This window comes from Phyllopteryx taeniolatus, chromosome 9 (genome assembly GCF_024500385.1).
Source record: "Phyllopteryx taeniolatus isolate TA_2022b chromosome 9, UOR_Ptae_1.2, whole genome shotgun sequence".
Classification (NCBI taxonomy): domain Eukaryota; kingdom Metazoa; phylum Chordata; class Actinopteri; order Syngnathiformes; family Syngnathidae; genus Phyllopteryx; species Phyllopteryx taeniolatus.
The window spans coordinates 31,459,906-31,482,170 of NC_084510.1; the positions used below are offsets into that span (position 1 = coordinate 31,459,906).

Genomic DNA, 22,265 nt, shown 5'->3' on the forward strand with positions numbered 1-22,265 from the left:
GCCCTAACCCCGAATTGAAAGCCTTGTTCGACCGCGTCCGTGACGAAGAGTCAGTCAGTGACGTCATGCGCGTTTTGCTCGGCAACGTGCTTGTTGACAGTCAACGGCGGCCTCGTCACGTGACCGTTGGACAGGGGCGGGGGGGCGTGTCCTTCCCCGGCAGGTCGCCAAGTCGCCGCAAGCAAGCAGCGAGCAGGTGAGTTCAAGGTCCCGCTTTCGCTTTCACTGTTTTGTCGCCGAGGTTTCCAATGTGGACGAAGAAGTGCGACGTGGGACGAATGTGGACGGGAAAGACCGCGGGCACATCTCGCGCGAGCGCGTCTGGAGATCCATGGAGACTACATGCAGTATGCACGCCTCGTTCACGCCCTGACCTTCAAACCCTCATTTGAATTTTCCCGTGCATGAAAAACACCTTTGAAACCCTAACCGGTGGCTTGAAACCCTAATTTGAAACCTTAGCCTTGACCTGAAAGCCCAACCAACGTCAGAAACCCAAATGGTAAAAAAATCCTGGACCTTAACTCGACGTCCTACCAGTATCTTGAAATACTTTAAAACCCTATCCGTCGTTTGGAACCCAGTTTGAAACTGTAGCCTTGCCTTGAAACCCTACTGCGACACCTTGTTTGAAACCCTAACCTGGACTTCAACCCACCTTTGACACAGCGTTTGCGCTTGATACCCAACTAACATGGCCTCCCCAAGAGACTCCCTGCCTCCACCAATCACAACAGAGCTCGCTGATGACATGGTGATGTTAATGCGTTGACTTCTTTGTGTCTCTTTTGACTTTGTAACTTTTGTTTTCCATCTTATAGTAAATCATTGGTAGTCACGTCCGGCCCACATGCACCAATCAGAATCAGCTCGCAGTGGGCGGAGCCACGTCAGCGTACTGGCTTGCTTCCCGACCAGTGAGGCGAGAGAGGTGGCCGTTGCCGTGGTAACAGCCCTGGGCGCCAACCTGGGAACCCCCACCGGCAGGAGCCCGCTGCGCACGGAAGCGCAGGTCAGTGCGTGCGCGCGTGCTCGGTTTGGCCCCCCACCCCCGTCTTGAAACACTGCCGCCGTCAGGTGAAGTGGACTCTGGAGGTTTTGCGCTTCGGTCTGAGCCTCCCGCTGGACTGCGCCACGCTGCGTGCGTGCGTGGACATTTACGCCCACTGGATGACGGTTCTGGTGTCCCCGCGAGACTCCATCCCGCCGCCGGTCGTCAAGGAGCCCAACGTTTACGTCCAGAAGATCCTCAGACACCTGCGCGCCTTGTTCCTGCCCAGGTACAAAACCTGAATGCAGCGCTCATCTCCTTGGAGCAAAGTGGACTCACGCGAGGGGTCCCGTTCAGGTCGGAGCGATCCGCTCCGGAGTACGCGTCCGTCTGCCAGCGGGTGCTGTGTGCAGTTCAGCTGCTGGCCAGAGAGGGCGCTGGCGTGAGCGGGGACACCTGGGAGATGCTGCTTCACTTCCTGCTCTGCGTCAACCAGTCGGTGCTGGCCACGCCCACCTCAGCACGTAGGCGACGGGCCCTCCTAACGTTCATCCGTTCATTCATTCAGTCATTCGTCCGTACCGTCGTCGTCGTCCACCCATTCACCATCATCCGTACATCTATCCGTTCATCTCGTCATCCATTCTTTTATCCAGGCAATGACCCATCATCAATTTAGCCATCCATCCATCCATCCACTCATTTATTTAGCCATCTATTCATCTCTCCATCAATCATTCGTCCACTCGGCCATTGTCCATCATCCATTCATTCGTCCATCCGTCATTCAGCCCCTCAGCGTCATCCATTCAGCCATTCATTCATCTCCGTTCAGCCTCATGTCAGCAGGTGTCCGTGTCATCCGTGGAGGTCCTGTTCCAGGTTAGTCTGGTGTCCTGTGCCCGTTGTTTCCCTCCTCGGTCCTTGTGGCTGTCGTGGAGACAGATGATGACCACGTGGAGGTTTCAGCCCGCCGTACTGGACCAGTGGACACGGGTAGTCTCCGCTCTAACGTCCAGGTGAGCGTCCGTCCTCCGGACCGGGACAGACCGCCTTCGTCACCACCTTTGCGTGTGCAGGTCGCTGCGCCTGAGTTTCGGTCCTGCCTTCCCTCGGTTTAAGGTCGCGGATGAGGACGCCGCGCTGATCCCTGAAGACATGGACCACCAGGTCACCCTCCAGACCTGGCTCAGGTTCCTGCATTTGCTCGGGTAACACACAATGATGGATCATCTCTGTCCTGTGGTCTGCAAACGTCCTTCACGACGAGTCAAACACTCCTCCGTGTCCCTCAGCAATCCTGCAGACCTGAGGCGTCCACCGGTGGACGGCCCAGCTCCTCCGGGCCATGAGGATGTCTTCCTCGCAGCAATGACGACGATCAGTAGACTGGTGGACGCATTTCTGGGTACTCGACAGAAACCATAACAACCGAGACCATTTTGTGGTGACGATCGGCTTGTGTTCCTGCAGGTGTCTCCGTGGTCTGCGGAGAACCAGGGGAGCACATGCTGATAAACACGGGTAGCAATCTGACCTTCGGCTGCGTCTTTTCAAGTCCTCACATGTCCACGTCACGTGTCTGTTCAGCTTGTCATCTCTTCTTTTCTCGCTTGCGTTCCTCCAGGACTTTCAACCAGAACCCATTTCAGAGCCCGCCTCCCTTCTCTCGGTAAAGCCAGATGAAGTGATCCTCTCCGTCCATAAATGAATGAATAAGCTGAAGCTTCTCATCCGCGTTTGGTCACACTGATCCAAGTTGAGGTTTTTCTTCTTCAGGTGTCGCTGTCACCCGAAGTCCTTTCAAAGACAGAATGCCCTCCTACGGTAGGCAACAATGCCTCAGCTCTGAGCCTCCTGATTGGTCAATCCCATCAACCTTTGTCGAACTTCTCTGGCAGTCCCCTCAGGTGTCTTGCGTCCTCGTTCTGGAAGTGCTCCTCCGACCCCCGTCAACGTACTGAGCATGCCCAGCAAATCACCGCCTCCACCGCACGCTCGACAGAAGACATCAAACATTTCCAAGGCCGCCGGGAAACCTCAGATAGGATCATCACAAGTGAATAGACGCCACACGTCTTTTCATGTCCGCGTGTCCATGTCTCATGCCTTTTCGTGTCCTGTGTTGGAATCTCCTCTCCACAGACATCCCCTTCCCTCCATCTGTGGAAGTCCTCTTCTGTTCTTCCTGCGTTCTCTTGGGTGCTGTACTCATCCCCCCGTGGTCCCCCATCCCCCCTGAGGGGCAGCGTGGACTCCCTGCTTCACGTGTTTGGCTTCTGCCTGTTTGATGCCGCCCTTGTTGGCAAAGACTCTGCTCCTAGTGGTCGGTACCAAGTACCAAACAGGTAGATGTGTGTACATATGGTAAAAAGAAGTGTGCGTGTGGTATCAGAGTGCTGGGAAGATGGGCGAGCTGAGGCCTGCGGAACACTTTGTCGGATTTTCTCCTGTAAGAAAACCTCAGAAGATGTCCTTCCTGTGTACCTGTCCAGGTGTGTAACTGGCTATCTTCTGGTGGGTGGAAGTACTACTCACTCTTCCAAATAGTCCATCAACTGTGCTCCTGAAATATGTGTGGTCTGAGCAAAGAACTGTTGACGACTTGTAGAAGACTTATAGAAGGCTTGAAGATTTGATGAAAACTTGTCGAAGAATTGATGAAAATGTGGAAAACATGATGATTTGATTCAAAGTTTTCAAGATTTAAACACTGAGATTGAGATTCAAAGATTCACAGAATCAGATTTTCAAAGATTCAATACTCAGCAAGTCAAAGAATCAAAGCTTCAGCAAAATTCAAGAAACTTGAGTCTTGTTGGAGATTTGTCATCGGGCCATGTGATGTCCTCAATTGCGTGTGGTTCCTCCCGTGTCCACCGTCGTCCAGGTTCTACGCGGTCCTCCTCCAGGGTCTGCGGGTGTGCGAGGACTTCAGCCCTCCTGTCGTGTCCGCCATCCTCCTCCACTCATCGTCGTTGTTCTGCTGTGACCTGGCTGGAGTCAACCTGCTGCTCCCTTCCTTTATCTGCGTCCTGGAGAAGGTTCTGCTGCAAAGGTGACGCCACCAAAAAACATAAACCTTATAAACCTCATGCGTACAGTACACAGTACTTATACACCAGCACTACCGCAACATGACAGACAAGAGTCCAATAAACCCCCACAATTGGCGGGAGTTGTTCACGGAACAAATTCAGCATCTAAGTGAAGGTACCGGTACCACTGTAAGTTCTTGACACCAATTACTACTTTCCTATACAGTGTCCATTATGTGTCTGTGTCCCAGGGAGCTGCTGAGCTTCAGGGCCTTTGTGAGCCCGGTGCACTTGCGGCGGGCTTCCATCTTGGTGCTGATGTCACTTTTGCCTCTCCCCCAGCAGTTTGGACCGGTCCAGCTGGTGGTGCAGTACCTTTGAATTCTTGTCACTTTATGTCTTTTCATGTCCATATATCCACATCGTGTCTACATGACCTATCGTTCTTGTCCACATTACCCTTGTGTACAACTGGAGGTGACTTTCAGTTTTTTGTCTTCCGCTAACATTGAGCCTCTGTCAGGCTAACGTTGAGCTTCCGTTGCATCCTCAGCCGCTGGTGGATGCCGGTGCCGAAGAAGTCCCCACAGGAAGTGTCCGGGCCCTGAAGCCCCGCCTCGTCAGTCTGCTCATTGGTTCTCTGAGGACAGAGACTGACAGTACCAACACGCAGATGCTCCTCGGTTGGTGGCCGTCCATTTCTATTGGTTGAATGATGTGTGCCCGCATTTACGGATTTCTCTGCAGCGGCCATCTTGACTCTGGTTCAGGACTGTGCTCTGATGGAGGCTGCCGGACAAACTCAACGCAAAGGAAAAATTCACCACGCAGGACACGGCAAGACCAAACGCACCGACAGATCCAGTGAGTTAAGTTTAGTTTACAGTGTTTCCGTGCTATATTGGGAGTTCACCTACTGACTACTGTGTGTTTTCATGGTAACCAGGCCACCAATCAAGCTCAGCGGCCGCGCTGTGGGTGGAGTTTGTGCATCTGCTGACTCAACATCTGACCGCCCAGTGGAGGGACGACTCAGCAGTTTGTCTGGCGACAATGGAGGTTTTGGGAGGACTGGCCAGAGTAGAGGTGAGCGCGGCCGAGCGGGAAAAAAAGCAAGCGGTCATCTCGGTCTGTCGCTACATCGAGTTCCAGTGCGGTCGTCCTCCTCCGCTTCACTCCAGAGATCTTCACTCCATTATTGTGGCGGCCTTTCACTGCCTCAGCATCTGGCTCACAAGACACCCCGACATCTTGGAAGACCAGGTCTCCGCTGAGAACTCGGTGTCAGGTCCTAATTAGCCCAGTAGCTAACTAGCGTCCATGTGTGTGTTGGTGTCAAGGAGTCTTTGCTGGAGCTTCTGGAGATCGTGGAGCTTGGCGTGTCAGGCAGCAAGTCCAGACAGGAAGAGGAAGTACGGTGTCGAGAGGCGAAAGAACTGAATCCCGTCTCTCTGAGAGTGAAGGAGGCGGCTGAGGTCACGCTCAACTGGTAAGGAAAACAAACACACTCCAGCTTTGCAGCATTCATTTTTGCCTCCATTGAAGACTTTTGAAAGACTTGATGAAGACTTGTTGACTAACCCTAAGCCTCAATCTTCATTTGTCTCCACTGAAGACTTGTTGAGCACTTGATTTATACTTGATGCAGACTTGTAGAAGACTCGATAAAGATTTCTCGAAAGATTTTGAAGGCCTCAATCTTCATCTTTGTCTCCATTGAAGACTTGTGGAAACTCTTTGAAGACCTCAACCTGCCTCAAGTCAGCTGACCAGACGCTCCTGGAGGTAGCAAGGACTAAGCAAACCGCTCAGAGGGGTTGGAGCTTTGTCCGTTGCCAGTCCATCTTAATTGGAACAATGTCCCCGTGAACATTAGACTGTCCATTCTCAAAACTCGTCTTTTTATTCTTTGGCTTTCAACTCAGCATGAGACTCTGCTCTGTTTTCGTCTTTTATTGTTTTTTAACGTTGTTAGTAATCTTTAAATTTGTCCTATATTAAACAGTTTTTCTGTGTTTGATTGGTGTGTAACGTACAGCACTTTGCGTGCAGCCGTGGTTGTTTTAAAGTGCTCTATGAATAAAGTTGAGTGGAGTTAGGAATTTCTCGAAAGACTTGATGAAAACTTGTTGAAGACTAGTGGAAACTTCCTGTCGACCCCAACCTTCATCCTTGTCTCCATGAAAGACTCATTGAAGACCTGATGAAGTTGATTACTTGTCTCTTCGTCTTCTCCATTGGCGACGTTAAAAGCTGGTGAAGACATCAACCTTCACCTTTGTCTCCATGGAAGACTCGTTGAGAACTTGTCGAAGACCTGTTGAAGAATGTGAAGTCCACTTGTCCTACCAATTGAACTCGATAGTCTCCGCTTTCTGAAAAAGTTATCACGGCATGTCAGGAAGCTTCCTGGTCTCAGGTTTCGTCTCATCCACATGTCAGCATCATGCAGGTGTCTGGAGCGTCTCCATTCCTCGGAAGCTCTTTGAACGAGGACGCACTGATTGGCTGCTCTGGTCCGGATGACAGCAGCCTTAAAAAGCTCAGATATTTTGCTTTGGATGCTTCTGTAATCCTGGGATTTCTGGAACAAGATCAGGGACCTGAAAAAGGTGTGTTCCCATGGCCCACGAGATCCAGGAGACATTCATACCCGATAAACCACAACAACAGCAACAAAATAGGATCGGATTGTTATTTTTGCTGGAATGATTGACGTGTGCAGGTTCTGCGTCATGCCCGTCACTCACGGTGCTGATCCGCGGGCAGTTTTCACGTCACTCCTGGAATTTCCAGCACCGCCTTCAGCCCAGACAGGTAAAAATGGTGTGTGAGGACCAAACACATCATCTTGCACTAGATATCTGACCATTCATCTTCATTTTTCTGTGCAGAAAGCAGTCAGCCCTCAGGAAAGTAGCAGTGAAGCCCAGATGCATGCTAGAATATCACACTGCGGGACTGGTGTAAAAAATCAGATGCTTCTGGAAAACATCAACACAGTTCCTCTGGTTCCAGCAGACCACAGTATTCCTGACCTCTGGGAGGGGCTGACTGAGGAGGTGAGAGGGGGGTCAGGTACAGAAGAACCTGGAAAGTCAGGTGTCTTCAGAACCTGCTGAAGGGTCAGGTACAGAAGATACTGTGGGGCCAGGCGCCTTTAGAACTTGCTGGTGTGTGGGGGTGTCAGGTGCATTCAGAACCTGCTAGGAGGTCCGGAATAGATGATTCTGTGGGGCCCTGTGCCTTTAGAACCTGCTTGGGGGCCAGGTGCTTTTAGAAACTGCTGAGTGGTCTGGTACAGAATATGCTGAGAGTTCAGGTGCCTTCAGAAACCGCTCGGGGGTTAGGTGCCTTCAAACCAGCTGAGCGACAAAGTTGTGGAATGATGCTACTGTTGTGGTCTGTCAGGTGAAGCAGCATTTGGATCATCTGCGAGGAACTTTGGAGCGACAGCAGAGGGTGGAGGCAGAGCCCCGCCAGTCTGGTGCCATGACAGCGTGTACGCCTCCTCCGCCTCGTCCCGTCACTCACGTCCAGACTGCAAGGCTCTTCCTATCCCACTTGGGCCTGGTGACTCCTGAGACCCTGAAGGTAGGTTTGAAGAAAAAAAAAAACATCAATCCCACTTTAAAACCTAAACCTGGCTTGAAACCCTATCCCAGTCTTGAAACCCTACTTTCAACCCCTGTGCACTGCCGGCGCAGGATCCCGATAGCAGGGGTGTTCCGGCTCAGTTGGTGTCTCTGGACGCGTCCTTGCCAGGATTCTACGAGGACCTGAGACGTTTGGACCGCCTCCCGTCCAGAACCCAGGAATCGGCCTTCGTCTTCTATGTGAGGGCGGGACAGAAGACGGCAATTGAGGTCTACGTGCACTTTTCAGTCACCGTACTTTGAAAGATTGGCATGACAAACTAACTTGCAACCCAACCCAAAGTTGAAATTCTAACTCGCAACTCTGTAACCCAAGCATCCAAAAGTACTTTGAAACACCAACCCTGGCTCAAAACCCTTATTTCAAAGCCCAACTTTGAGACCCTAACTTGAACACTGGAGCAAACCTGTTTGTCCCTTTTGTAGATTTTACAGAACGTGGAGTCCCGCTGCACCGTCTCTCGTCACTTCCTGGACTTCCTGTCCAGTCTGGGCCGCCCGGCGGCACGCGGACGGGAGAGCGTAGGTTAGCGTTAGCATCAAGGTTAGCGTCCGCCGCCTGTGATCTGGCGACAGGCGGCCTGAGCTTTGCCCTTCCGCCTGGAAGATTTCGCCAGCGCCTTGGGGCAGACCGGCGGCGGCGGCGCGTTCGACGGCGATCGCTTCGTCCTCAAGTACGACGACGCCCTGACGGACGTCACCTTCGTCGTTGCTTCGTCGTCATCGCACGTCAGGATGGAAAAGCACTCAACAAGTACTCTTGAAACCCTAACTTGACTTGATTTGATTTGTTCTTCAAATTGGGGTTTCAAGTCCTTTCAACTGTCCCAACACAGGCTTGAAACATTAATTTTATTTAATTTCAACCCTAACCCATACCTTGAAACCCCATCCCTACTTTGAAACTCTAACCTTGGCTTGAAACCCTAATTTAAACGCCCAACATAGCCTTCAAACCTCAATTTGAAACCGTAGAGCATTCTTAAAACCCAGATTTGAAACCCTAACTTTAGCTTAAAACCCTAACCTTGACATGAAACCCTAATTTGAAACACCAACTCTTGTTTGAAACCCCAACACAGCCTTGAAACTGTAATTTAAAACCATGACCCATGCTTTAAACCCTAACCCAGGCTTGAAACCCTACTTTAAAGCCGTAACAGCTTTTTGAAACCATAGCCCATTCTTGAAACCCTAATTTGAAACTCTAACACGTTTCTAACCCTACCCCTGGCTTGAAACCCCAACACAGGCTTCAAACCCTAATTTGAAACCGTGGCTTGAAACCCTACTGTGAAATCCTAGCTTCGTTTCGAAGTCCTAATTTGAAACCCTAACCGGGAACCCTAAGGCTCGCTCGAATCCCCAAACTGTCTCGAAACCCTGACTTGAAGCCCTAACCCAGAAACTGTTCTTCTCCAACCTTAGTCATCATCAACATGGACCGTGTAAAATCCATCCATCAATTTTCCGTCGCGCTTCTCCTCACTCGGGTCGCGGGCGTACCGGCGCCGATGCCAGCTGACTCCGGTCGGGAGGCGGGAGGCGGGGGGGCGGGAGGCGGGAGGCGGGGGGGCGGGGTACGCCCCGAACCGGTCGCCGGCCAATCGCAGGGCACATACAAACATACAAACCACTCGCACTCACATTCACACCGACGGGCAATTTAGAGTCTCCAATTCACGCATGTTTTTGGGATGTGGGAGGAAAGCGGAGCGCCCGGAGAAAAGCCACGCAGGCGCGGGGACAACATGCAAACTCCACACAGGCGGGGCCGGATTTGAACCCGCGACCTCACGACTGTGAGGGGGATGTGCTAACCGGTCGTCCGCCGTGTCGCCAGTGTGTAAAAAAATCCCTTTGGCTTTTCCCATATTTCCTTTTTTGTGTGTTTGCAGCCGACGGGTCAACGCGCGGGGAGGAGGCGGAGCCAGAGGTTCAAAGATCGTCCGAACGCCGTCACCAATCCGAGATGATGATCGTTTGGGTGGAACGCTTGGAGGACGTCGGTAAGCGTCTTCGGGGAAGGAGAAGCCACTCATGTCCAACGGGTCTTGACGTGGGAATTTCCGGATTTTGAATCAAGTCAAGCAGGGTTGTAGAAGTCGGGATTCGTGTCGGATAGGCCGAAATGTGGGAATTTTCGGTGGGAACGGTTTGAATCAGTTAAGAAAGGGAAAAGGAGGAGGGAATAATATGGAATATGTCTTAATGGGGGAAAACGTGTCTCAATGGAAGAAATTCAGATCGAGCGGAACATTCTGAATGTGGAATGGGAACATTTTTTTGGGGGGGGGGTCAAATGTCTTATCGGGTACGAATGTGAAGTTATTTGGTGACAAGTGTGCAGTCGTGGAGAAAAATTGGGTGTTGAAGTTGGTGGAGACGGGGAAGTGGTAGAAAATGGGGAGAGTCGTAATCCTGTTCTCGGGACTTATCCGATCCTCGTGCTCGTGTGAGTGATGACGTCACGGTTCTGCTTTTGTTTTCTTTAGAGACGTTTCCCGTTTGTGAGCTGAACAAGAGCCGACCTCTGAGCTGGTAAAATTCCGCCACCCTGCGGTCGGAAGCGAGAACTGCAGTCACTAACCGCCCGCGCGTCCGCCAGCGGGTGCGGCGTGCACGCGCTCTTCATCCACAGTCTGGCGAGCGGACTGTTCCGGATCGTCTCCCGCGGAAATCCCGGTCCCGGCAACTTGGGTTTGCTGCCCCCGCTGGTCAGCGGGATCGTCGTCGGCAGGCGCGGCCTCGGTCTGTCGCGGTCCGGGCCGGGATAGGGTTTCAGTTTAGAATTTCAAAGTCAGCCTGGGATAGGGTTTTAAATGGCGGTTCAAGTCTGCGTTGAGGTTTCAAGATTGGCTTTTTCAAACCTCATCCAAATGTCCTACTCCGACCCTAATTTGAAACCCTAGTAAAAGGTTGCACCACTAACCTTGGTTTGAAAACCCAACTCTACTTTGAAACCCTAACCCTGTTTTGAAAGACTACTTTCAAACCTTACCCCTCTTTTGAGACCCTACCTTGAAACCTCTAACCCTGTTTGGAAACCCTCATTTGAATCCCTAACCCTGTCTTAAAACCCTACTTTCAAACCGTACAACCTTTTTGAAACCCTGTCTAGAAACCCTAACCCCATTTTTAAATCTGTTTTGAAACCCTACGTTGAAACCTAACCCTGTCTTGAAAGCCTAACCCCGTTTTGAATCCCAACCCTGTTTCGATACCCTAATTTGAAACCCTGACCCTAATTTGAAACCTTACTTTGAAACTCGTTGTCTGTCTGTCTGTCCGTCAGGCCCGTTAGTCCTGGAGACGCTGATCAACGGTTGCCGTCGGCGACAGCTGTGCGGCGACTCCGCCCCCCCGCCGCACGTGAACAGGAAGTACGCCGTCGGCGCCGCGGTCCTGCGGTACGGCGCCCGCCGCCGCTCGGAACCCGACCCCTACGGCGCTCTGTTCCGACAGCTCTGACCTCCGCGGTTACCGCGGCGACGCCACGCTCGAGTCACGTGACCGCAGCGCCTCGCCCGAACCGAAGATCTCGTCGATCGTCAGAATTCAGAATCCGTCGACGTAATTATCATCATCAAAATTGATTGTCACGATGAATCGTTACATTTGAGTTATCATAATTGTTTGTCAGAATTGCTCACTATAATCGTGCTCAATTCGCATAATGATCAGAATCGGTCAGCGCAATCGATCATCGTCAGGAATCCAATTTATGTCGTCCAAAAATAATCGTCACAATCAATTCTCATTTCTTGATCATCTCACTTTTTCATTGCGATCAATTGTCATCAGTGACGTCACCAATAAAGAACCCGACATTGTGATTGGTCCTTCTCTTTGTGACGTCATCGCCCGCAGGCTCCTCTTTGCCTCCTCCCTCCCTTCGTCTTCTCCCGTTTGCGGTTGTCGTAGTAACCGGAGGGTTGCCATGGTGACAGAGGGCTCACGTGAAATCACCGCGCGCGCACGCGCACACACGATGTGCTCTGTCTGCTTTCCAATCTCATCTGGAGGTTTTGGGGTAAAATTGATAGCCGCCTGTGACGTCACTGCGTTTCCGGTCTGTGCGGGAAGTCGCCTCGGTGGAGACGAACCAATTTGCTGATCGGCGGCGGCTTTGTTTTCTCCTGCTGCTGCTCGGGCTCTTTCTTTTTTTTCCCCTCCGCTCCATCCATCCATCCATCCATCCATCCATCCATCTCGCCCCGGAGGCGGGCAGGCGGGCAGGCGGGCGGCGATGCTCCGCGCGGACCGGGCCGCCCTCGCAGCTGCGTCCGCCGGCTGTCGCGCTCACTAGCTCGGGCTCGTCCGCGCGTCCGTCATGGTGCAGAAGTCGCGGAACGGCGGCGTGTTCCCCGGAGCGCAGGCCGACCAGAAGAAGCCGAAAGTGGGCTTCGTGGGTCTGGAGGCCGGCGGGACGGACTCCAGCAGGGACGGAGCGCTGCTCATTGCAGGTAAATACTGCACATACAGCAAAAGTCCTGACGTCACATGACAGGAAACAAAGCAGGCCCGTCCGAAGAGCTGGAAATTATTTTCCCTTCGTCTTTTTGTATTTGTAAATGTCAATGAAGTGGATCAAATCAGAAATGACGGCCCAATATGGTTTGTCCCATGCTGCTTTGGGTTGTAAAGGGAGATTTCTAAGTTGGGTTGCTAAAAATTAAAAAGAAAAAAAGAGAGAGAGACGGGGTTTGGAAGTTAAGGCCTCCAAAAATGAGCCGCGATTGGCACAAAATTGGGTGGACGTGTCGATCGTAATAGAACGCAGCCAAAAGTCTCAAAAGGTGGGCGCCGGGTGACACTTGTGATTCCGGTTGTTGTTGTTGTTGTTGTTGTTGTTGGGCAACCGGGCGCTGATCGCGGAGCAGCCGACGAAGGTCCTCGGCGCCAGCGCAGCAGCGCGTCGGGGGGCAAGAGAGCCCCCAAGAGGAACGCCCTCTACAGGCGGCTGCAGAACTTCCTCTACAACGTCCTCGAGAGGCCGCGCGGATGGGCCTTCGTGTACCACGCATACGTGTGAGATGCGCACACGCACGCACGCGCGCACGCGTAACTACGCACACACCCGAGCAAACACCCGCTTCGTCCCGGCAGGTTCCTGCTGGTCTTCTCCTGCCTCGTGCTGTCCGTCTTCTCCACCATCCGAGAGTACGAGAAGAGCTCCGAGGACGCGCTCTACATCCTGGTAACGGGCGACCGCTCCGTCCCTCCGTCCCGCCGCCCCCGGCGGTGACGTGTGCCTTTGTGGCTCCCGGCGGTGACGTGTGCCTTTGTGGCTTCCGGCGCAGGAGGTGGTGACCATCGTGGTGTTCGGCGTGGAGTACTCGGTACGCATCTGGGCGGCGGGATGCTGCTGCCGCTATCGAGGCTGGCGAGGGAGGCTCAAGTTTGCGCGCAAACCCTTTTGCGTCATCGGTCAGTCTGCCACGTGCGAACAACACGCGCGCGCGCGCGCGCATGCAAAGGTGTACTGGGGTTCGTGTCCGTGTGCGAATCTGCGTGCACGTGCTTCCGCGCAGACATCATGGTGCTGATCGCGTCCATCTCGGTGCTGGCGGCGGGCACGCAGGGCAACGTGTTCGCCACGTCGGCCATCCGCTCGCTGCGCTTCCTTCAGATTCTGCGGATGATCCGCATGGACCGGCGCGGGGGAACCTGGAAGCTGCTCGGATCCGTCGTCTACGCCCACAGCAAGGTGACAACCAAGGACTGCGCGCGTGCGCGTTATCTTCCGTATTGATTGTGGACGTGATCGATGTGCCCAATTGATTTCTTGCTGGTTGAATTGGAGCTTCAAGGACTTTCGGCGTGTGCGTGCGTGCGTGCGTGTCTAGGAGCTGATCACAGCCTGGTACATCGGCTTCCTGTGTCTGATCCTGGCGAGCTTCCTGGTTTATTTGGCGGAGAAAGAGGACAACGAACAATTTGAGACGTACGCCGACGCCCTCTGGTGGGGACTGGTGAGACTGCTTCCCGTCCGCTCGCAACAAACCGCTCGAGTGTCGGTCGCCGTCTGATCGGCCGCTCGCTCGTGCCCGTCAGATCACCTTGACCACCATCGGCTACGGAGACAAGTTCCCCATCACTTGGAACGGTCGCCTGCTGGCAGCCACCTTCACGCTGATTGGCGTTTCCTTCTTCGCTCTGCCAGCTGTGAGTTGAGTGTGTGCGTGCGCGCGCGCGTGTTTGGTTGCTAATTGGGTTTGCTGTCTGGTTGTCAGGGCATCCTGGGTTCTGGTTTCGCTCTGAAGGTCCAAGAGCAGCACAGACAAAAACACTTTGAGAAAAGACGAAACCCAGCAGCCGGACTCATTCAGGTAGCATCCGGAACGGAGAACCAGAAAAGACATTTGGAACGGAAAGCCACATTTTCTCATTTTGTTCATGATTTGCCACTTCCGGTTCATTTGGGCTTATTTCACTTGCTGTTCACTTTGGGAATTTTTGCAGCGGGAATGGCTTGAAGGAGCTGAAGAAGAAGAATCACTTTTTAGTGCATGCATGCATGCATGCACACGGAATTTGTTCTCTGCATTTAAGCCATCACAGTGACCACACGCGCACGCACACACACACGTTAGTGGAAGTTGGAATGTTGTGTTGTGTTCTATTCTACTCTGCCGCATTTAGTTTTATGAGGGGCCGGCTGCGGAGCAAGCAGGACTGCGGTCCCGCTAGTGAGGCGAGCAGCCCATATTACTATTGCTCCTTAGTAGACTCCAATGGAGGTAACCTGGTGTGTGCGCGCAGGCCGCGTGGAGGGTATACGCCACAAATCTGAGTCGATCTGACCTGACGTCCACGTGGGACTACTACGAGAGGACCGTGTCCGTCCCCATGTACAGGTCAGTCCCATCGCGTCCAGCTGAAGACACAAATCAGCTAAGAACAAAGAAGTTTGTTTTGTGCTTAATCACAAAAGAGTCTCAGTGGGCTTCACAGGTGACAAAGGGTCTAAAAATTGCAAAAACCCTTTTGGCAAAATGAAAGAAACCACGAAAGGGGACCCTAGATGGGGGGGGAGGGGGTCCCCCTTCCGGGATGACCAGGCTGCAATAGATGCCGAGCGGGCAACACTTATCACGTAGTATGGTGCAGTACAATGTCAGTTAAAACAACATCGGCGTTGATTTAGTGAGCTGAAGCACCGCAGGCGCAATAGATGCCTCCAGGAAAGTGGCTCTCCCTCAGGAACCTCCCTGGTCGCTAGATGCAGAACCCTCCAGAGCAACGGCCCACCTCAGATCTCGTCTCGGTCGGCCCGTGCAGAATCTATACAGCGACGGTCTCCAGCCCCCTTTCCAAGCAGCAGGGAAGGAGTTGAGGAGAAGCGGCAGTAAAACAGGCCAAAATCCAGATGTCAAGGGGTACGGCAGGGTCAAGAGTCAATTTGCATACTAGGTGTGGTTTAACTCAACGCGAGAGTGGAAAGATAAGTTTGAAGTCGAGATTTAAACATTTGTAAAGAGGTAGCCGCTCTCATCTCCATGGCTAGGGCACCGTCGGGTAAAGGCAAACGTCAGGCGAAGGCCAAGATCAGGTGCATGCAAATATGAGGTGTGACATTGTGGCGTCTCTTTCCAGGTTAATTCCACCCCTCAACCAGTTGGACCTGCTGAGGAACCTCAAGAACAAGTCAGGACTGTCATTCAGGTCTCAGCTCTTTCATCAAGAACTGTGTGTTGGGATTCATGTTATCTTTTATTGTTACAATTATAATGATTATTTAATTCTCTTATGTCTCTGCAGAAAGGACGTACAACCGGAACCTTCTCCTAGGTAGGTCAGTGTCCCTGATTGACTAACAAACGTGCAAGAGTTAAGCTCCGTGAGACCCAAGCATTTTGGGCCTTATTTACGAAAGCTTTGCGCTGGCAAAATGTGCACAAACGTGATTGTGCACGCAAACAAATGTGGGAGAGAATCAAACCGGGCACACCTAGGCCTGAGTTTGCCAAACGAGCAAAATTGCAGCATTTCTACTTGCCCTGGAACCAGTCAGTCATGCCAGTCAGTCATGCATTCAGAACAAACGTGGTGGCCAAATATTCAGGGTCATTTTTTGCCTCTTCTCCGAACACGTCCAGTGCCATCACTTCAAACTTTATTTTGCGCTTACGGTGTTCTCCCAAAGACTGTCTGCGCCACTTTTCTACCTGTTGCGCCACAGTCTTAGTAGCTCATGTGCAACACGCCCAGAAACGGCACACGCCATCTGTTCCAGTCAACACGTAATCTAGCGCACACTGCTTGGGATCCTACTAAATCCAGCCCTTTGACTTTGTTCTGTCCCAACAGTCAGAAGGTGAGTCTGAAAGAGAGAGTCTTCTCATCTCCACGCAGTTCAGGAACCAAAGGAAAAGGGTCTCCACAGCATAGTAAGTCTTGTCCGGACAGTCCAACTTTAATCACTGTCAGATACTTAAGTCTTCCACTACTTCCTATCTCTAGTGGTCCCGGTGGTCGGTCCGGGCGTGGGTCCCAGTGTGACTCCCGGAGTTCCCAACGTGCCCGGGGGTGTTCAGGCCCTGCGCCGTTCCCCCAGCATAGATCCCAGTCTGGAGGACAGCCCCAGTAAGGTTCCAAAGAGCTGGAGCTTCGGAGAACGCAGCAGAACTAGGCAGGCCTTCAGGATCCGAGGAGCCGCATCCCGCCAGAACTCTGAAGGTAGGACATCCTGCGCTCGTCTGCTCCGTGTACAGTCACCTGTCCTGTCATGTGTCCAGTTGCATTCTAAAGGACATCGTGCGTGGTGGAAGACCATACACGAACGCCCTGTCACAGCAATCCATTGAACATCAGAAATTGATGTCACACTTTTGGGATTTTGATTGCAATGATGTCACACTGGAGGGCACATGCACGAAGTAAGTTCATTTTGTTCATATAACACAAAGGAGGCTAGGAGACCAGGAAGTGAGGAGGAAAAGACCAAAAAGGACCGGAGGAGCTTTCACTTCTCAACTCTCATCATCTTCTGCTTTCTAGTGATCTAGTGATAGTGTCGTCATCCGCACAGCTGCCAGCTGTTTTCATACAGCTGGCATGGAATCAATTCCATCCAGATGGATGATGCAGGTTTAGACGTAACGGACGAATGACGGATAGATAGAGGTGCAGATGGGCGCACAGGCTAAACAGAGTTTGGAGTCGTTTTCCCGTTAAGATCTACAACTCGCATGAGTCTTAGCAATCGGTTTCACTTTGACCAGCAAGACATGTTAGCTCAGCTACCTTGTAGGACTAAGTGCTAAGCTACACGTATGATTTCCAGGATATGAGGACTGTGGCTTTAAAATGCACTCATCAGCGGGTGTCTCTTCTTCTTTGGTGTCTGATGCCGATTCCGAAGCGTGTGGTGTGTTCTTCTCGTGTAGTGCTCATAGAGATGCAGGATGAAGAGTTCAGACAGAAGAGCTCGCCAGGTTAGCGCACGCATACGACCAATCACATGTGGCCGCCGCCGTCGTAACTCCGCCATTTCGTCGCCGTTGCAGACGCGAGCCTCCCGGGAGAAGACATGGCCGACGACAACAAGAGCTGCCACTGTGAGTTCGTCCCGCAGGATTTGACGCCCGGCATCAAGGTCACCATCCGAGCCATCTGGTATGGAGACTCTCCTTCAGGAACGGTTGCCACCGACGCCATTTTGTCGACTTCACTCATCGCTTTGCTCGCCATTTCTTTGCCCTTTGATTCACATTTTGGTTCACAATTTGGTTTATTTTGCTCACACCAGGACCGACGTTGCCGTCAGCTGTTGGGTAAGAGACGGACTGACACAATTGGCTTCCATGTTTTCTTCTTGTCTTGCGTTCTGTTCTGTCTCACTCCACTGTTTTTGGTGTTGTTGTTTGTGCTCCTTTGCCCTCCAGATGTCACTGACAGATTGCTTTTTTGACCAATCGGGAGACCAACAGCAAACGCACAATTAACCAATTGATTCCGCCTGTCCATTAACGACATTAGTCATACACGTAGTCGCGAATCTTATGATCCAGTCCACTTAGAACATGGATCTTGTCTAGAATCTTATGACTCTGTCCAAACATGTTTTGGAACCCTTTCCATCTATGAGAGGAATCGAATCAAGAATTGTATTATTTTTTCCATCTAGGACATGAATCTAGTCAAGAATCCTAGAACCCTATCCGTCTAAGACACAAATAAAGCCAAGTGTCTTATGATCCAGTCCAAGTAAAATATGAAACTAGTCTGGAATCTTATGACAGGGCTGTAGTCGAAAAGACCAGCCCATACTTGATGTCAGGAGATGGTGTTGACTTCCTGCTTCCTGTTTCCCAGTATCATGCGCTTCATGGTGTCCAAAAGAAAGTTTAAGGAGAGTCTTCGTCCCTATGATGTCATGGACGTCATTGAACAGTATTCAGCAGGACACCTCGACATGCTTGCACGCATCAAGAACCTTCAGTCCAGGTACACTGTCTGTCCTTGACATTGACCAGGTCCATTGTAGCTTGTTACATGAATGCAGTGGTTCCTTTGTTTGTCCTCCTGGTTTTAGGGTGGACCAGATCGTGGGCAGAGGAACACCAATTGCAGACAAGGACCGACCCAAAGCTGCAGGGGAAGAACTCCCTGAGGATCCCAGCATGATGGGACGCTTGGGGAAGGTGGAGAAGCAGGTGACCGATCAGTACAGGCAACTCGTATGACTGGTAGGACTTTGTCTGGTGAGTTGTCCTCTCCTGGTTTTGTGTCCTACAGGTCCTCTCCATGGAGAGAAAGCTGGACTTCCTAGTCAATATCTACATACAGCGAATGGGAATCCCTCAGACAGAGACGGACGCCTACTTTGGATCCAAGGAACCAGACCCGGCGCCACCTTACCATAGTCCGGTGGACCAGCTGGAGAAGAGCCAGTCCATTCACAAGATCCCTCAGTTAGTATCAGATCATGGTAACCAGGATCTGTCTATCCAAGACATTAATCCAGTCTAGAATCCTATGGTCAGGTCCATCGAAGACAGGAATCTAGGAGAGACTCTTTTGATCCAGTCGATCTGTGACACAAATTGGTCTAGATCTACAACCTGTCCAAGACATGAATCTATAGAGTCTATAATCTTATGACTCTGTCATTCTAAGACATCCATTTTAGGACTCCGTCCATCCAAGACATTAACCTAGTCCATCCATCTATCCATTTTTCATACCGCTTATGCTCACTAGGGTCGTGGCGTGCTGGAGCCTCTAGGATCTTAAAACTCTGTCCATCTTAGACATGAATCTAGTCTACAATCTTATGATCCAGTCCATCTGAGACATGACTCAAATCTAAAATTTCAAAACCTGTCCATCTAAGACATGAATCTAGTCTATAATCGTATGACCCTTTAAATCTAATGCATGTGTCTTGGGACCTCATCCATCTAAGACATTAATCTAGTCGAGATTCTTAAAACTCTGCCCATCTCAGACAATCTCGTCTAGAATATTGTGATCCAGCCAAAGACCTAGAATAACCAGGGTCTGATCCCCTAGAGCTTGCCGTGTCTTTTCCTTTTTTTCAGAGTGTTGCCAGCCGACATTGTGGACAAGAGTCATTTTGGGACCAAGATGGTCCGGTCCAGCAGTTCTACTGGCCCCCGGAATCACAACGCCACCACCTGCCCCCCCTCCACCTCCTGGCAGCCAATCAGTTCCCAACTCCACCAACAGGCCCCGCCGCGCCCTCAGCGTAGCCACGGGAACACCCCAAGTCCGGCTGTGGACGGGTCACTGGTTCGGCTTCCACCGCCGCCGGCCGGAGAACGGCATGGTGGGAATCGACCTAACCGCCACAGTAGCGGAGAGAGGGGAGGGGCTGAGAGGGCCGAGAGGGGGGGCGAGGAAGCAGGAGGGGCAGCAGGGGAGGAAGAGGTGAAGCCCGACAGCGACCGCTCCCTGTCCATCCCATCTGTGGACCACGATGAACTGGAGCACTCCTTCAGCGGGTTCTCCATCTCGCAGTCCAGGGAGAATCTGGACTTCCTCAACAACGGTTTCTACTCAACCACCAACCTGGGGGGAGCAGCGGGGGCCACCGTGAGACCCTACATCGCGGAGGGCGAGTCGGACTCTGACTCGGAGCTCTGCGCGCCCTCGCCGCACTCGGACCGTGCCTGGACCGGAGCGAAGTAGACCCAAGTGGAAATGAGGTAGAACCAGCATAACTCTAAATAAAAGAAATAGTAATAATAATAGAAATGTGAAAAAACACCAGCTGTAAAAGAAAGCAAGACAAAGACATAACCTACCAGCTGGTTTCATCTACTTTGGTTTTCTGATCACTGCAACACACAAGACACGCTTGCACCAGGTTGGTTGACGGCAGGGTAAAGCTTGCTCCTGGTTGGTCACTGCAAGGACACACTTGCGCCTGTGCGGTTCACTGCAGGCACACGCTTGGTCTTAATTGGTTCACTGAAACACTGATAAGACACGCCCACACCTGACTGGTTCACTGCAGGGACACACCCGCTTCTGGTTTGACACGGAGGACACACTCACGCCTGATTGTTACACTGCAAATAGTAAATGGACTGCACTTAGGTAGGTAGCGCTTGATCTGCACCGTCACAGTGCCCAGAGCGCTTTACAAAGCCGCACATTCACCCACATTTCATAAACCAATGCCAGGCCCATTGGGAGTAAATTAGGGTTCAGTGTCTTGCCCAAGGACACTTCGACACCTTGCCCAGGGATTCGAACCAACTACCCTCGACCTACTGACCCACAGCCGCCCCACGTGCCACTGCAAGGACACGGTAGCCCCTGATTGGTAGCGCCTGATGGGTTCACTGTGACACCGAGGGGACATGTTTGAACGCTCGCACCCGAATGGTTCACGCTAGTTGCCCGCTTGTTTCTGCGTGAAACACACTTTGTATGTACGTGTCCAAGTGATCCAGCAGTAAAACATGTACTGATTGTTTTGGAAAAGGTGACGTGCCTAGTTTTTACGATGTTTGCCTGAAGGTGGCGCCCAAGCTTCAGCCAGTCACACAAACGACAGAAAATCCAATTTGCCTTTTTCAATAATTATCATTGGAAACAATAAGCCAGAAGACACTTCAGTGGTCTTTAAAAAAAAAAGTCTTTGAGCTAGCTAGCTAGCTAGCATTGCTAGATGGACAACAGCCAACGCAAGCGCTAGTTTGTTCAAAGCTTCCACCACTTCAAATGCTAACAAACGATTGAGTCTCAAGGCTATATTAAATTATTTACATTATTATGCTAACTTAGCATGGCTTTCTGTGCTCTATTATAGAGAGCAGCGCTCATGCTAACGAGTACAGCTAACGGCATTAATGCAGGCTTGTGTTATATATAATCGACGAGTACCGTGTGCGAAACGGAGACATGTTCGCAAATCTTACCGTTTAAAAAGACTTAACTTTGGAATGTGGAGGAAACAGTTAGCTCACGAGCTAACATGCTAATGCTGCAGCTCCACAGAAAGCTCATCAAAAAAGTGAGAAAGCTTACTGAATGGTCACTTTTTATAACCAGCAACTCGCATCCATCAAGACAAGTCGGGAAGTTTCCGTTTTGCTAAAACACAAACTAACGCTGTGCGCACACAAATAGGTTGTTTGTTCCCACACATATGGCTTCCCTTTCATGTATTCATAAAAAGATCACGTCTATGCTCAGTTTATCTTGTACTACAGTATAATTGATCATTAACAACCAAAATGCTCAAACATGCTGACTGAATTTAAAAAATTAATGTACCTTGTTGGAGGGAATTATTGAAAGCGCTCTCCCAAGGTAATCAAATGTCAAATCTGAAATTGTGTTCCCCAATAAATGAACAAATGGTGACGGTTTGTATTTGTGACACTTACGACTTCATTACAAAACATCAAGAGGAGCGTCGACACGTCTGGACTCCGACAGACACCAGAGACGAGAGTCACACTCGAACCCGTAAGAGCGTCAACAAACGTCAAACACATTCAGAAGAATCAAACCTCGAAAAACTTTTGTTTTGGTTTTTTTTGTTAGCACTGATGTGTGTGCAACATTTCATGAGTTCCCGCGCATGTTTAGACCCTCAAAAACTTCATTTTTCTTGACAAACAGGCCACGGCAAGTGTTGGTCGAAAACTCCCAAACTTCATGAAGGCCTTAATACTCATCCGAGCAAATATGAGGTACATCGGATTCATCTGCTCACAGGAGAACAAAGATTGAAAAATCACAATTCCTTTTGCCAGTAGTTGGCGCTATGACTCTGACCCAAAAATGTCCACAGATGCCTTTAGGTCTGGACTCTCATTTAAGTGTGTGACATTTTGAAAAGATATAACCATCTGGAGTCAAAACTGACTAAACCTTTCTTGATTTAGGTCAATTAAAATGACCAAAATGCTTTTGTTTTGCTAAATGCCAGAATAATGAGAAGGATTAGAGAACATTTCACGACTTTCTTCAAAGTCAGAAGTAGATCACATCGCATCTCATGAGGATTTGCCATCATTGCCTTCAAACGGTCCGACGGGATTCAAACGTTTTGGATCTCCTTCCACGAGCTTCTCACGATCGTTGCCAGGAATT

General features: G+C 51.1%; 2 protein-coding genes across 11 annotated transcripts; both read left to right on the forward strand.

Annotated features, from left to right (window-relative positions):
- The first annotated feature begins 70 nt into the window (after positions 1 to 70).
- On the forward strand, positions 71 to 11,320 carry LOC133483787 (ral GTPase-activating protein subunit beta-like). 6 transcript variants are annotated; one of them, XM_061785505.1, is made up of 30 exons: positions 71 to 196; positions 822 to 1,012; positions 1,078 to 1,280; positions 1,349 to 1,515; positions 1,827 to 2,010; positions 2,071 to 2,202; positions 2,287 to 2,399; positions 2,465 to 2,515; positions 2,619 to 2,663; positions 2,771 to 2,818; positions 2,893 to 3,050; positions 3,137 to 3,317; positions 3,387 to 3,486; positions 3,882 to 4,049; positions 4,281 to 4,395; positions 4,583 to 4,712; positions 4,777 to 4,893; positions 4,976 to 5,292; positions 5,370 to 5,518; positions 6,472 to 6,641; positions 6,755 to 6,846; positions 6,924 to 7,091; positions 7,441 to 7,623; positions 7,737 to 7,895; positions 8,112 to 8,211; positions 8,293 to 8,439; positions 9,584 to 9,694; positions 10,181 to 10,226; positions 10,294 to 10,436; positions 10,981 to 11,293. In XM_061785505.1, exons 2-30 carry the CDS (start codon positions 851 to 853, stop codon positions 11,154 to 11,156), a joined length of 4,035 nt encoding a protein of 1,344 aa, XP_061641489.1. In that variant the 5' UTR covers positions 71 to 196; positions 822 to 850; the 3' UTR covers positions 11,157 to 11,293. The 6 variants fall into 6 exon arrangements, with proteins under 6 accessions (XP_061641489.1, XP_061641494.1, XP_061641491.1 ...); XM_061785508.1 differs by having other exon boundaries at positions 172 to 347; positions 10,327 to 10,436; XM_061785504.1 differs by having other exon boundaries at positions 174 to 347.
- A 309-nt stretch (positions 11,321 to 11,629) lies between these two features.
- LOC133483788 (potassium voltage-gated channel subfamily KQT member 2) lies at positions 11,630 to 21,530 on the forward strand. 5 transcript variants are annotated; one of them, XM_061785513.1, is made up of 19 exons: positions 11,631 to 12,151; positions 12,569 to 12,716; positions 12,795 to 12,885; positions 12,989 to 13,115; positions 13,220 to 13,395; positions 13,535 to 13,660; positions 13,743 to 13,853; positions 13,922 to 14,017; positions 14,451 to 14,545; positions 15,285 to 15,353; positions 15,450 to 15,479; positions 15,999 to 16,078; positions 16,152 to 16,367; positions 17,078 to 17,125; positions 17,198 to 17,306; positions 18,006 to 18,137; positions 18,226 to 18,346; positions 18,429 to 18,604; positions 19,235 to 21,530. In XM_061785513.1, exons 1-19 carry the CDS (start codon positions 12,019 to 12,021, stop codon positions 19,842 to 19,844), a joined length of 2,694 nt encoding a protein of 897 aa, XP_061641497.1. In that variant the 5' UTR covers positions 11,631 to 12,018; the 3' UTR covers positions 19,845 to 21,530. The 5 variants fall into 5 exon arrangements, with proteins under 5 accessions (XP_061641498.1, XP_061641495.1, XP_061641496.1 ...); XM_061785514.1 differs by having other exon boundaries at positions 11,630 to 12,151; positions 15,285 to 15,479; XM_061785511.1 differs by having other exon boundaries at positions 11,630 to 12,151; positions 12,569 to 12,714; positions 12,989 to 13,395.
- The last annotated feature ends 735 nt before the right edge of the window (positions 21,531 to 22,265 follow it).

Coding starts and splice junctions, on each gene's coding strand:
- LOC133483787 (XM_061785505.1), top strand. CDS start 851: ATGCACCAATCAGAATCAGCTCGCAGTGGGCGGAGCCACGTCAGCGTA. Junction 3,318..3,386: donor CAAAGACTCTGCTCCTAGTG/GTCGGTACCAAG, acceptor GTGTGGTATCAG/AGTGCTGGGAAGATGGGCGA. Junction 6,642..6,754: donor AGATCAGGGACCTGAAAAAG/GTGTGTTCCCAT, acceptor TGACGTGTGCAG/GTTCTGCGTCATGCCCGTCA.
- LOC133483788 (XM_061785511.1), top strand. CDS start 12,019: ATGGTGCAGAAGTCGCGGAACGGCGGCGTGTTCCCCGGAGCGCAGGCC. Junction 12,886..12,988: donor AGGACGCGCTCTACATCCTG/GTAACGGGCGAC, acceptor CTTCCGGCGCAG/GAGGTGGTGACCATCGTGGT. Junction 18,138..18,225: donor ATCAAGAACCTTCAGTCCAG/GTACACTGTCTG, acceptor TCCTGGTTTTAG/GGTGGACCAGATCGTGGGCA.